The sequence below is a fragment of the Carassius gibelio genome, chromosome B17, assembly GCF_023724105.1.
Source record: "Carassius gibelio isolate Cgi1373 ecotype wild population from Czech Republic chromosome B17, carGib1.2-hapl.c, whole genome shotgun sequence".
Taxonomy (NCBI): domain Eukaryota; kingdom Metazoa; phylum Chordata; class Actinopteri; order Cypriniformes; family Cyprinidae; genus Carassius; species Carassius gibelio.
In genome coordinates this window covers 10,747,234-10,761,714 of record NC_068412.1, presented here as the reverse complement: position 1 = coordinate 10,761,714, position 14,481 = coordinate 10,747,234, and the positions used below count along the sequence as shown (strand labels likewise).

The 14,481-nt window shown below is 37.4% G+C and overlaps 1 protein-coding gene across 2 annotated transcripts in view; it reads left to right on the top strand.

Annotated features, from left to right (window-relative positions):
- The window catches only part of slc25a21 (solute carrier family 25 member 21), a 104,452-nt gene that overhangs the window by 82,459 nt on the left and 7,512 nt on the right, over positions 1-14,481 (top strand). For both annotated transcript variants that reach the window (XM_052580826.1, XM_052580827.1), the window contains exons 4-7: positions 1,790-1,873; positions 9,113-9,179; positions 12,179-12,238; positions 14,342-14,449. In XM_052580826.1, coding sequence (XP_052436786.1) covers positions 1,790-1,873; positions 9,113-9,179; positions 12,179-12,238; positions 14,342-14,449 — 319 coding nt within the window. The remainder of the gene's footprint in view (positions 1-1,789; positions 1,874-9,112; positions 9,180-12,178; positions 12,239-14,341; positions 14,450-14,481) is intronic.

The window sequence follows — 14,481 nt, the reverse complement described above, 5'->3', positions numbered from 1 at the left end:
AAACAAAAGGTTCACCTTATCCTAAGATTCTCTTCTATTCTGAACTTCTTCAGTTAGCCTGGTTACGCTTTTTCAAAGTCCTGGGGCATCTTCTGCTATCATATCTTCCCCATTATCTTCCACTTCCCGGGTTGTGACGTTTGGTCCAAGGCTTTTATGACAGGGTAGGCAAGGGGCATGAGGAAATGAGGTGACCCTGAGGTCAGTAGTGGAGTCAGACAGCTGAAAGTGGACTGTTGCCCTGCCACCTCTGGGCTACAGCGGGTTGGGCCATCCCAGTGTACTACAGAAATGGAAACTCTTGCATTGGTGGGACAAGACCATCTTCGATCCTTGACCTTGCTCTCATGTGTCTTTAATTAGGATGGATTTAAATTTGTTTACAAGCTCCACTGGTCTTAAATCTTTTGGTTCAGTGCCCCATCCTTTTGGGTGCCCCCATTCCTACATACCCCCCCTCACTTGACTGCCTGCTGTTTCAGAGTCCCTCTTTTCTTCTTTCTCTTTAATATGGTGTTGGACGTTCATTTATGATGCTTTTTTAACTGGTTCTTAGGCACGAGTTACAAGCTATTTGGGAATCTACAAAATTGGATGCTGGGGACACCTCTCTAAGATGTTAATCTGTTGCCGATATGAAAGGCTGCTCACCTCGATAAACCCTCTCATCCGATGGAACCAGGTCACTTTTACGGCCCCATCAGGCACCCGCCTGGATGACTTACTGCTGACCTCTTGACATGGCAGTCAAAGCCATATGAGGAGAATCTTTCTCATTCTGTGTCTTCCATCCTGAGTTCATCTATTCATGGTTGGAGGCCAAAGGTTGGTTTATTTATCGTCTCTGTGTGCCCAAAAAGATACCCAGCCTGAACTCCTGTAAATTGTCCTGGCATGTTGGCCAATAAACAAATCCTAGCGTGTGGTGTCAAAGTACCAAAGATCTTACAGTTGCTTTGTCCATTACTTTGCGCTAAAACAGCTATATAGCATGAACCCTTGGTGGGGTGGTGGTGGTGGGGGGGTGAAGCAGTAAATCCCTTTCCCCAAACTCGCACTCTGCACTGGTACCATGTTAAACATTTACACAGTTCAGTTGGTGCTTTATTAGGGAGTTACTAGCATGCTTGTTGCTACAAAAACATCTCTTGACCATTTGTATCATATTAAAAATTTACACGGAACTGCAGAACTGTTACCTGCAGGTTACTAGCATGTTAGCGCCAAAGTTAGCAGCTACAAGGTCTGTGGCTATAAGAGAAGCGAAGCTAATTGAAAAGGATGGGTTAAGTAAATGTTTGAATTCTCCGCTGTGCTAAAGGGGCAGAGAAAGTCAGCACTGCCTCGGAATGAACAGAAGGCAGGAGGGAAGAGCGGTCTGGGTTTTGACAGATGTCTTAAACTCATGTTGACACTATGCACAGATTAGCCAGTGTCCCACATTTGTTGCACACAGATAATTGATAGCATATGGTGGTCACGCTCTATGATCTCTCCTTCATGTAAATGTAAGAATGTTGAACGTAATGTATGTACAGCAGTGATGTTTTCCAGAATTTATGAATTCTCAATCATTCTTCTTGTTTTTCTCAAATGTTTATTATTATATTACAGCAGTATTTTGATTAGCATGTTAGCATGGTACATTTTTTGTAAGTGGTTATAATCCATGGAATAGAGCTCACTTGTTGGAAATGTTTGCTTAATATTTCTGATTCAATGTTTGTAAATTTATATTTTGTGTCAATCATGTCTTGTGGTGACCAGTTGGCATCTTTTCATTTTTCAGGTTTCAAATCCAGAGAGGGAAGGCTGACCCAAATAGCTATAAAGGCCTTGGAGACTGTTTCAGAACTATATTTCGCACTGAGGGGTAAGTTATAAATGTCTGTCTGTCCGTTTTCCATTTATTTATCCATTTGTCCATCCATCCATCAAACTGTATTGTATTGCAATACCATAAAAAAATTTCAGTAATTTAATTTAAAATTTTATATATGTAATCTACCAAGACGTATCAGACACCAAAATAAAACATAAAAAATAAACAATTTTAGGAACATTGTAGTTTGTATAATATAATATGGAATTGTCTGGTGGTACAGCTTTTGTTTAGGTTTCCAATCTTGACCCTGTCCTTCATCACAATTCACTTTCTTTTGGAAATCCATCTTTACTTTAATTTGTCACTTTTTTGGAAGTGTGGATGACACTTTTGGTTTGTAATGTTTTCTTTTAGTACTTCTCATCTGTTGTTTTCTTGTGTTCAGTGTAAACTAGGCACACATGTCTGCTGTATGCATGGTAACAACATGCACCCGGTGACAGGGAATGTTTTGAGCTTGGAAAAGTAAGAAGCTAAGCCTGGTGTACAAAAATCACAAACTTTAAGCCCACCTGCTCTGAAATATGCAGTGTGTCAATCTCAGACAAGCAAGTGAAGTCATTGGTTTGTATTAAGCACTGGCAGTGGCATGTTCAGTATGTGTCATGTTAACTGCCTCTGCTTATAGGAAATCACACATATGACGTAGTGTGCGTGGGGCAGAAATTTATCGGTTTCTGTCTCCCTCCTCCTTTTTTATTTTCCCTCCCCAAATGATTTGCTCTCTTTCAGTTTTTTCTCCCCTCCCTCCGCCACACAACATGAGGCACGTGTCAGACAGTGTGCAGACTTGAAAGAAAGCTCTGTTTATGGCAAGATGACAGCTTTACAGTGGATCTAAAGCTGATCGGCAGCAAGGTGTGAGAATATATGTCCACGTGTGGCCCCAGGTAATTCTGGCTGACCATTGTGAGATCCATCGTACTTTCCCTCTCCACAGAGCTGTCATCGTCTGCATCCCGCAGGCCTCCCCTGCAGATTACGCCTCTTCTTTCTTCTAAACTAATTATCACCCTCCGACTGTTTGTGCTGTGGCTGGAATAACCACACAGTAGCCAGTAGCATGATCAGCCCCAGGCTGAACCACTTAGTTTTAATTTACACAAATGGTTACTGTTGTGAAATTATTATTGAAAATAAACATTCTCTTGCTCTATGGGCCAGAATTGCACTTTTGCTCTCGGTCCATATTTTGCTTCGGTCCTCCCCACTGTGCGGTAGAAACCCGAGCCCTTCGGCTTCCACTCACCAATTAGTTCAGAGCTGGAGATACATCTGTGAATTGGCTCGGAGTCTGTGAAATGTTATGAACATTCACTTGCGTCATGATATAGCATGTGTGTATCATCATAGAAAGAAAGCACTAATAGTTTTAGATCACATATATAAATAGCTTGATTGTGCATAATTATTTAACAGTATGTGTCTTAGCCAGTGATTTATAGAACAGAAAAACAATAATTTATTCCTGTGATGGCCAGCTGAATTTTCAGCAACCATTACTCCAGTCTTCAGTGTCACATAATCTTTCAGAAATTTTTCTGACATGCTGTTTTTTTTTTATTTTTTTATTTTTTTTATTGAAAACTGAGCCACATTTTTCAGGATTCTTTGATGAATAGATAATATATGAGTCACAGACATTAACTTTTTTCTTTTTTGCATGCATTAATACATAAATTTTCAGCATAGTTTTCTGGATTTTTTTAAAATAATAAAACATATGTTGTACATGAAATGCATAAGAACATATATTTGACGTTTCTGACTGTTTAGACGACTGATTTCCAAACAGGAATGTTGTATGAATGTATGTTTCCTGTAAACACAAAAAAGGAAGGCTTATGTTGTTGCGATTGTTACAGAGAGGAGCAAGGAATGCGGAGACAAGGAAAATGCGAATCAAATACAAAGCAGGCAGGAGACACACATAGCACATAAAGGTAGATATATAACACTGGAGAAGGGAACATAGGGCAGACAAAACTTTAAGTACAGGACTAAACTAGGTAATTAATGAGACACCTCTGAACCAAATGAGACAATCACACATTGGAGAAACTGGGTCACGGGGAGCACGTGGGGAGAAAAACACACACAGACAGTCCATGGGCTTGAAATATGTTGCTTTTAGATTTTTCTTATAGTATATATATGTATATGTAATTAATACCATATTTATCTTTTACGGTTTTAAGTTGCATACCCTGAAATGAGTAGTTAAGGCAGTTAGTAAGGTAGTTGTTAAGGTTAGGTATGGGGTAGAATCAAGGAATCGAAAATATCATCATGCAGAATAAGTCAGTAATATGTGCTTTTTAAGTGCTAATAAACAGCTAATATGCATGCTAATAAGCAACTAGGCAATTAACTGATGAGTTGATTTTGTTCTACTTTGCCTGTCATGTTTGATTTCAAGCCAAATCTGAAGAAACGCCCCTGCTTCTCATCTCCCCACTCCTTGATTTATGAGCCTGGAGCCGTTGTGCTGCCCCAATGTCAAGGTTAAAGGCACAAGAGGCAAATGACAATATTTGCAGATCAAGCATTCAGTTGTTGACAAGGGATAAGACAGGAAGAGCTCAAAGTCACCCAGTCCACCACGTACAATCACAACTGTACGCTTGCTTACAGCAGACAAAGACAGAAATGTAAATATTCCATATACATTTCCCCGTCAGCCCAGTGATTCAGTGATGACCCGCCCCATAACAGGGATCAAACATTTTGCCTCGTTATCCAATTTTATTAATGCATCATTTCCTTCCTCTGCTTTTGTTATGTTGAAGGATGTGGCTATGGGTTGAATGGGAGAAATGGGGTTTGATGCAAATCAAAGACAAATCACACCTATACAAACTCCAGCAGCTGGACCCACACGTACCTAAATGTGTGAGCATTTGCTTATGAGGGCCAACTGCGTGCTTACATTTAGAGTCAAATTGGCATTCAGGCATAGTCAAACCAGGCGTAGTCAAATGGGGTCCTAAGTGCGTGTGTAACAAATTGGAGCTTTATCTCACCACCTGATGTTTCTTAGACTGACCACACCCGGGAAACCCGCGGCCGCCGTTTGCATGTGCTACAAGGGGGGCACCAGGAGGGGGGCTTCCGTTTCGCCAGACAAAACCCTGCATGTCGGTCCCACTCTGCCAGACACTTTCGTTCGACACAATGCCTCTCTGTTGCCATTTCACCTGACAAGTGAGGCTTGTGACATCTCTGACACAACGTGATGCTGGTGAAATCGAGATTGTTTGTCATCTGATGGGATGTGTGGTAGTAATTAGCCTTGGGTCAGAGGTTTTGGAGTGGCGGTCACGGCGTGGGCAAATTCGCTCGCTAATCGCCTCATCTCTGTTCGCAGAAATGATAATGTTTACACCCCAACTAAATCAGCCGAGGACATCTCTGTTGACTGCTCGGGCATGTTTTCACAATACAGCGACAGAATTTCACATGCATTTGTCACGCTACTCTGTCCACCCTGTCCACACACGTGTGTTCAATATCAATACATGCTAGAACTGATAGAGAGAAATCTGTTTCATTCTTACCCGTCCCCTCCCGGGATGTATCAACCACCTTATACACATACATGGATGTTACCTGATCCTGATCTGAAGCTTTGGTTATTAGTAAGGCTGTTCATGTTAAAGGGGTAGTTCAACCAAAAATGAAAATCCTGTCATTAACTTTCCCTAATGACTTTGTGTGTGTGTGTGTGTGTGTGTGTGTATGTGTGGAACATACAAGAACCTTCCTCACTAAGCTTTCCAAGAACAAAACAAAGCATTGTTTATACATTCAAAAACAATCAATTGACTTATGATACTATTTGTAATGCCTTTTTATAATCAGAAATAATATAAAAAAAAAATTTTTAAAGTTATAATTCATTAATCCATTAGGTATTATAGCACTGAACAACATTTATTAATCCGCACTACTGTTCAAAATTTGTAGCCAGTGAGATATTATTTTTTTTTATAATTGAATGTATTTAGAGAACTGTTTACTATTTATTACTGTTTAAAACCATTTTATTTGAAATGTATAATGTTTTGTTGTATTGTAAATGTCTTTCCTATCACATTTGATCAGTTGAATTAATCTGTACTCAGTAAAAGTGTGAATTTCTTTCAAACCCATCAGCAAAAACAACAAAAATCTTACTGACCCTAATCTGACAAAGTAGTGTAGATTAATGTTAAGTGATAAATTAACAGTGTCTGATAACATAATAGTAATAGGTTTTTATGTATATTTATACTTTAACTTACTTTGAAAGGTAAAAAATATATATATTTATGTAGAAATTAACAATAACCTTTTTAATAAATGCTGTGAAAGGATTATTTATTGTTAGTCTATGATATCTGTTATTTATGTTAACCAACCATTATATTGTATTGCAAAAATAATGCTATTGATAGCAGTTTAGTTTTGATAAATTTAATTAATAATCATATTATGCTACTCTTTTGTTTTTCTTTCTTTCGTATGGCAACCTGTATACTTTGTATATCTTTGAGCTATTTCATAGAATGTTGTAGAAGCATGATTAAATTTGTTGGTAAAAATACTAATAACTGCATTGATTTACTCATTGTTTTTTTTCTAGATAAACTACTTTCATTTCTAAACAAAATGGTATAATCTTCATTCTTAACTTTAAATCTTTAATCTTTTAATGGACATTATGTGGACTTCAAAGATTGAAATAGTCTTTTGATTTCTTTGATTACAAGTCTTTAAAAAAAAAAAAGAGCTGTTGATTTTTAACATCAATATTTATTGTCATCCCTACTAATCAATTGTATCACACCACAATAAATCCAAAGACAGACCTTTTCTTTTTGACATATTACTACAATACCGAAACTACACACACAATTCTAGGTAAATGTTAGCTCTTTACCATACCGCTGAGTTTTTGTGTGAGAGAATGAGAAGACAGAAGAAAAGCTCAGGTGTTTCCCTTGCTCGGGCTTGTCCTGACTTTCAGATTGACAGAAAGCATAACAGAGTCAGGTTTCAGCTTCAGAAAAAGTACATGTGCTCTCCAAACAATGTCTGCTTCTCAAAGTGCACATGTCTGCATTTAGGGGTGGTAAGAACGTGCTGAAGCATTGATCAGACTGGAATCTCTAAATGCGGACACTTATTTTGGTTGCTGTTTGCTTAAGTAGGCTGTGAATGTCCATGAGATCCTGTATGATATTTAAATTCAAAGAAAATATTGGACTGTCACCAAAAAAAAAAAAACATTTCTGTTTAGATACAGCATGGTAGGTCAACACATTTGGATCATTTACAGTTTGAGATACAATTTGTGCCGTTACAACGTTAAACTCATATCACGACAGTTATGCAAGTAGCCTTGATAAGTTTATGGTGATATCAAGGTTAATTCAAACAAATTTCAGCTTTCTATGAATATCCAAATGAGAAAAGATATTGAGAATGAGAAAAGATATTAGTGATAATGCTGTTGGAAAACAAAGACTGTTTGGATTAATTTGCTTATCACAGACAAGCATCTATCTATGTCTATTTGCACTTCTTACTCTATTATTTGATCTTTTAAAGCTGTTTTCTTTGATGCAATACTATGACAGTTCTTAAGAACTCATTATTAATTATATAGCACAAGCTGAAGAATCTCACCCGTTTTGATACTAATGCCAAGAGATGATTTGGCTGTCTTAATCTTTTCAGACATTGAAAACCCAAAAATGTAGTTCCTTTGGTTGAGGGCTTTTGTTTTTCATTTATAAGTGCTTGTTTGTGTGTTTAGACCAGTTTAACCTGTTCTGGTTTGGAAACAGTACCCTGGAAACAGTAGTGCATTACAACCGAAGCTGAGCTCAATGCATGGTAATGGGGGGTGGATTTCCATAGTAGTCTTGCATCAAAGAAGGATTCAGCATTCTTATGTGTATCACCATGAGTGAAGATGTAAAATAGTTGCAAATATTAGTCATTTCTTCTGTGTATTACACTTAAGACACTTGGTCAATTACTTAAGCCATTTTGACACATTGCACCAATAAGTATTAAGCCTAAACGAAAATTCAGTCAAGATTCTTCTAATAATTCAGCTGCAGCAAACTATATATACAAACTATATAGATGCAACGATGTATCGGCCGATAAAGGATGGTTCAAAACCAGCTGATTATTAGTGATGATTATATCCTGTCGATAAGAAAATGTGGTGGAGAAACATTCTTGTGTTGAATTTGGCACTGTCAAAATGAATGTGACAGTCATGCATTAACAGTTAGTGGTGACATTTAAGCATATAACCCTATGAATCACCCATAGTTTAATACAGGGTTGCCAGATACATGGTTGTTCTCTACACCAAACATTATTTGTAGCATGCCTCCCATTCTAGGGGAAGTTGTGGCCTAGTGGTTAGAGTTTTGACTCCTAACCCTAAGGTTGTGAGTTCGAGTCTTGGGCTGGCAATACCACGACTTAGGTGCCCTTGAGCAAGGCACTGAACCCCCAACTGCTCCCCGGGCACTGCAGCATAAATGGCTGGCCACTGCTCCAGTTGTGTGTTCACAGTGTGTGTGTGTTCACTGCTGTGTGTGTGTGCACTTTGGATGGGTTAAATGCAGAGCACGAATTCTGAGTATGGGTCACCATACTTGGCTGTATGTTACGTCACTTTTTTTTTAATCCAATAATCACAAAGAGCTTTGTGCTTTCTTACTTCTGATAGGAAACAAGTCTCAGTTTTAAAATTCTGTCAATTCTATCATAAAGTTCAAACAATGAGCCATTTTGCCATTTTGACGCTCATAAATGTGACAATCTTTTCCACTTTAATGCAAGTTATATTGCCAAATGAACACAAGAATGTCTGTTGAAATATATAGTACAGCTCATCAAAATGTTTCAGTATTTAGATTTTTTTGCACCCCTCAGATTCCATATTTTCAAATAGTTGTGTCTTGGCCAATTATTGCCCGATTCTTATAAACCATACATCAATGGAAACTTAACACTTAAGACTGGTTTTGTGGTCCAGGGTCTCATTTAGCATGTTCAACTGTTATTCTGTTTTAAATCAAATATCCTTTGAGATGCAAACAAATCTTTTGTTTCTGTACACATTTACTGTACACATAATTGGCAAAAAAGACATTTAAATGTTGTTTGTCCATTTATAATGTGTCTCAAACCCAATGAGGGATGTTTTTTCCTCAACAGAGTGTACGGCTTCTACAAGGGAATCCTTCCCCCCATTTTGGCCGAGACCCCAAAGAGAGCAGTGAAGGTAACAGGAACCACATTTGACTCTGAGCTTAAACTCATCACTTAAACCATACACACTCTGATCTTTGCAACCTGGCCTTCCGAGTGTAAACATACACACAGACCACATTCATATGTCCTCAACATACCGGCTTTAGCCAGGAGGATCAAAAACACTCATCCCCTCCTTATGTTTGTCGTCATGCCACATGTGTTTGCTGTTGAGAACTCCCAATATTGACCTACATGGCCAAAGATTGCTACCGGCCTCACTTTAGTATCATGTATAAACAGTATATATATACACTCTTGAGTTTAGATGAGCACTAACTGTGGCTTAAGGCCTTTGGGTATGGGCACCTCCAAATGGGTGTCTGAAAGGAGAGCGAGCACATCAATGTCTCACTTTTCCAACCTAAAAAATCATCTCGAAGGGGTTTCGTTCCGTTATTGGAAAGTTTTTGGATAGGTAGACTTTAACAGTTTGTCATAATTCAGATTTGACCACATGAATTCACATGGGAATTCTGTCATCATGTAATCGTTTTAAATATCATTCAACTCATTTGACTTTCTTTCCTGCTAGAAACACAAAAAGAGGATTTTGAATAATAAACTGTTCACTTTCTTTCAGTGAATGGGGCCTGGAGATTATAGCCATTTCTCAATACCAAGTACACAAAGTTCGGACTTGCGTCCTTGGTAGTTCGACTTGATAATGTCAGTCAGCTCGCCTTGGCTACTCCAGTTATCTACAATACAACGAAATATGATATCAAGCACCACTACCTCTTTTTGTTATAATTTAAGCATATTAATAGCCGCAAAAACATACATGCATTGCAATAAAACGAAATATCAAACACCACAGCCTTTTCATTTTCTTCAAAATATAAGACACAACCCTCTTTTTGTTTTCATTTTAAAAATATGAAACATAATAATATGTGGTTAAAGTAATATGTAAACAGTTACTCTGATTACCCTTTATAAAGTGGCCAGGTTTGAGCAATTCAGTTTGGAAAGACCCTTCAATATGGCGGCCATGATTGTTTTCACTCTGAAGAGCCCTTTGGCGGGTGATATATCTCGTATATCACCTCTGGATGCATCCTTGATAAAAGGGGCAGACCAAGAACACTTCCAGGGATTTGCTCTTGGCTAGATGTGAATTTTAAATTGTAACAGTACTTGGGCGACAACTGATGACATTTCACAGGTCCAAAAGAACACAAGTACTGACAGGAAAGCATATTGAGAAATGGCCTATAAGTTGCAAAAGGGCACAAAAGCATCATAAAAGTAATCCATACTTTACTCGTATGACTTAATCTAAATCTTCTCAGGCCATACATTCTTAAAAAGAAAGGTTTCAAAAGGATTTATTTTCATAGTGATCCAATAGAACCATTTTTTGGTTCTTCAAAGAACCTTTCAGTGAACAGCTCATAAATATAAAAACATTTTATTTTTAGTGTAAAGAACATTTTAACAATCTAAAGAACCCTTTTCCAATATAAAGAACTTTTTGTGTAATGGAAAGGTTTAACACTTTACTTTAAACCTTTATGGATACTGCATTATAAAGGGTTATTAATGCATTATTATTATTCATAATGTGTGGTGTAATACATGAAATCTTGTCAGAAATCATTATAACCCAATTTAAATTGCATAGTGTAACAGTGAATTGATAAATGTTATGATGTATTAATTGTGGTTACAATTATTCATGAGATTGTACAATGCATTAAAAGGTGCATTACAAGGCATAATTCATGCATTAAAACTACTTTTATAATGCATTATGCATAAAGGCTTTAAGCAAAGTATTACCAAAAGTTCTATGGATGTTAAACGGTTAGTTCACCCAAAAAATAGGTAATTTCCCCGGAACTGCTTCGTTTACAACATTGTGCACAAGATAGATTCAAGGTGATTATAAAATTTTGAATATGGATATATTTCGTACAAAAACGCATCAATTTTCTACAGGAGGCCTTTGTTCACCCCCAGAGCTGTGTGAGACACTTTTTTTTTTTTTATTGATGGTCACTTTTTATTTAAAATCTTTTGGACTGAAGCAAAACAACACACGTTGACTGCAATGATAGAGCTCGAAAGATCGAAGACAATTTTTAATATAACTCCGACTGGATTCGTCTGAAAGATTAAAGTCATATACTCCTAGGATGGCTCAGGGGTGAGTAAAACACAGCCTGATTTTAATTTTTGGGTGAACTATCCCTTTAAATGTTCTTCACGGAATCATCATCATGCTAATAAAGAACCTTTATTTTGAAAAGTGTGTAGCCTACTATTTATTTTTATTTTTTGTTATATATTTTTTGTGAAAGTGAACAAAAAAGGGCTATGGAGTATGCTAGATTTATCTGTTTACAGTTTAAATACTGGTCTGTTCATCACAAAACTATTGTATAACTTAGGAAGACCATAGAAGAATATAGTGCAGAAGTTTTATGGCATATATGGATTATGGTGTATTTTTAAGTATTTTGGAGCTTGATGGCCCCCAGTCCTCACTCACTTTATATTATAAACAGTAGCTAGGACATTTTTCAGAATTCCTTTTGTTTACCACAGAATAAATCATACGGATTTGTAACGACATGAGGTTGAGTAAACGATGACAGAATTTTCTATTCATTTCAAATTGATCCATGAATCCATGATGCTCCCAGTCTGTTGGTTTAAACCTACTAAACATGCTTGGTTTATTCTACGGGCCCTGGCCTCCATCAGTCTTACTGGAGGTTTTATAATCTAATATCTGTCAAGCTGAGCAAATCTTTACTGATATATAGAATTATACATTGTCCTGCTAGTCGATGTGTTTTTGTATTTGCTCAGTGTCATGTTGACAGCTCGAGTGTTCTCATTCACTACAGTTGAGCTCTGTTTGCTTAGGGTGTGAGCATTCATCTTGTCTGCGTGCATGTATGTGAATGCATGTTGCGTCTGAAAACACTTCCTGACAGGTTGTCCTGATCTTCTTTGCAGTTTTTTACTTTTGAGCAGTACAAGAAGCTGTTGAGCTTTACTCCTATATCACCCGGAATGGTAAGTCATCTGATATCTCAAGCGAGATATGTGCACAAACACACACAGTCATTGATACTATACACACAATCACGTTCACAGTCATGTGAAGCACTCTCCTCATTACATGGCATGCTGGCAGCGGGAACCAAGTGTAATTGAGATGAATGCTGCTCAGCGAGGCATGTGAAAGATAGCCCATTACTTTGACAGCGGTCTATCAATGTGGCAGCAGGCTTGACAGCTGAGCCTGGCAGCAGATCTCGCATCCATGGCTTCGTCGAACAGCCAAGAAGAGGCAAAACATTCACCTGCCTTATCAATCACACCTGTCTCCGCCCACTCTAGCTAGAGATGTCAATCCGCACAGAGCCCACGGGCGCTGGGAAGATTGATGTACGGAGTGTGTGAGTGAGATCGTCTGCAAGGCATTAAGTGAATTCCACACAGTGACTGAGCTGTGGCTCCGCCCCTCGGCTGAAACCTCTCCGAATGATTGATGAAGACATGCAGTAATATGACAAATAAAAAATGAAAGAGCGAATGGCTTGCTCTGTAAACACGGTCAAGGAGATGTCCGGTTTTCAGACACTAAATGAGTAATGAGGCTGTCACACTGTCTTGCAGTGTATGCACAAGCTTGTATACATGGCTACACATACACACACACACACAAAAACACAAAATGTGCAAGTGTAATCATCACACACACAATTTCGTATTAATCAAGGGTGTGGTGTGGACTATCCCCAGCTCAACTTATGCAAACACACTCAAAGATCTCCTTTGTCGCTCTTCAAGTAGACCTGAAGCCTGCAGAGATACAGGTCAAGCGCTTGAATGGAGAGCCACTAATCATAAGAAACCCATACCACATATTTTATTAGTCTGTTTAGCGGGGTTAATCTTCCTCAAAATTACTGACGGAAATGTTTGTTGATTAATGTCTTTTTTTTTATTGTTGACAACGAGATAAAGATGCACTGTGATGATGATTAAGTGATCGTACTAAACATGCCGAAATGTAGGACAAGAATATTATAACATTGCAATATATTACCAATTCACTGACAATGAGAAGAAAAAAATCATTTAGTTGTATTTAAAAAATAATGTAAAATATATAATTTATCAAATAGTGTGTGTGGGGTTGGGGGGGGGGGTCGAAATGAGCAATAATAAATATACAAATATACTTTTTTTATTTCAAACAAATGCTCTTCTTTTGAGCTTTCTATTCATTAAAGAAACCTGAAAAATATTTATTAAAATTTCCATAAAAATATTAAGCAGTAAATGTTTTTATAATAATATGATATTCATAATAAGTTTATAATCAGAGGAATAAATGACATTTTAAAATGTATTTTAAAAAATTGGTTTAAAATTGTAATAATATTCACAATGTTTTATTGTTTGTTTGTTTTTTGAATTATTATATTTTTTTAAAACAGTCTTGGTGAGCATAAGAGGCTTTACATAAAAATAAAACACAAAAAACGTAATGCTAAATATATTTAAACTGAACATTATGTGTAATTTGTGCCTGATACAGTCAGACACTGCAGTCAGACATTGTAGTCATGTCAAATATATAACCAATTAATATGTCATGGCAAAGCATTAACTAAACTGAAATGACCTTTCAGTTGCTGTAGGGTCAGTGCTTCTCTGTGCAGCTAGTATGAAAATATGAAAGCTTTTTCTCTGCCATACAGTTGAGTTGAGTTGTTATTGCAACATACATATATATTGCAAGTAATTTATCTTTGACCTAGTCATTTTGTCTGAGCCGGTTCATTCATCTTTGATTCCTGTCTGTGTTTCCTTTCTAACCCCTGAGAATGATTGACAGTAGCAGTTTCATTCATTCATTTGTGGGTTAAAGTCAAGCTCTGCGTGTGGACAAACACGTTTTTAAAAGGCTAAGTGTCACCGTAGCATTGTTCCTTTGAGTTATGCGATTTGTGGGACATACCTGAAGTGTTGACTGGTCATTTAAAAAATACAGTCTGTTCTGAATTAAACACAAAGCCACTTTCTTTATAGTCTCTGTGTCTTTCTCGTTTGTCATGTGGCGTCATGTTCTCTTGTAATATAATTCTGCCTGCTTCAATATGTTAGGCTCTCTCTGTGGCTGGCCTGGGGTCAGGGTTAACCGAGGCTCTGGTTGTAAATCCATTTGAAGTAGTGAAAGTGAGCCTACAGGCCAACAGGGATTCATTCAAAGTGGTAAGAGACCACAGCTGTTAATTGTCGTATTG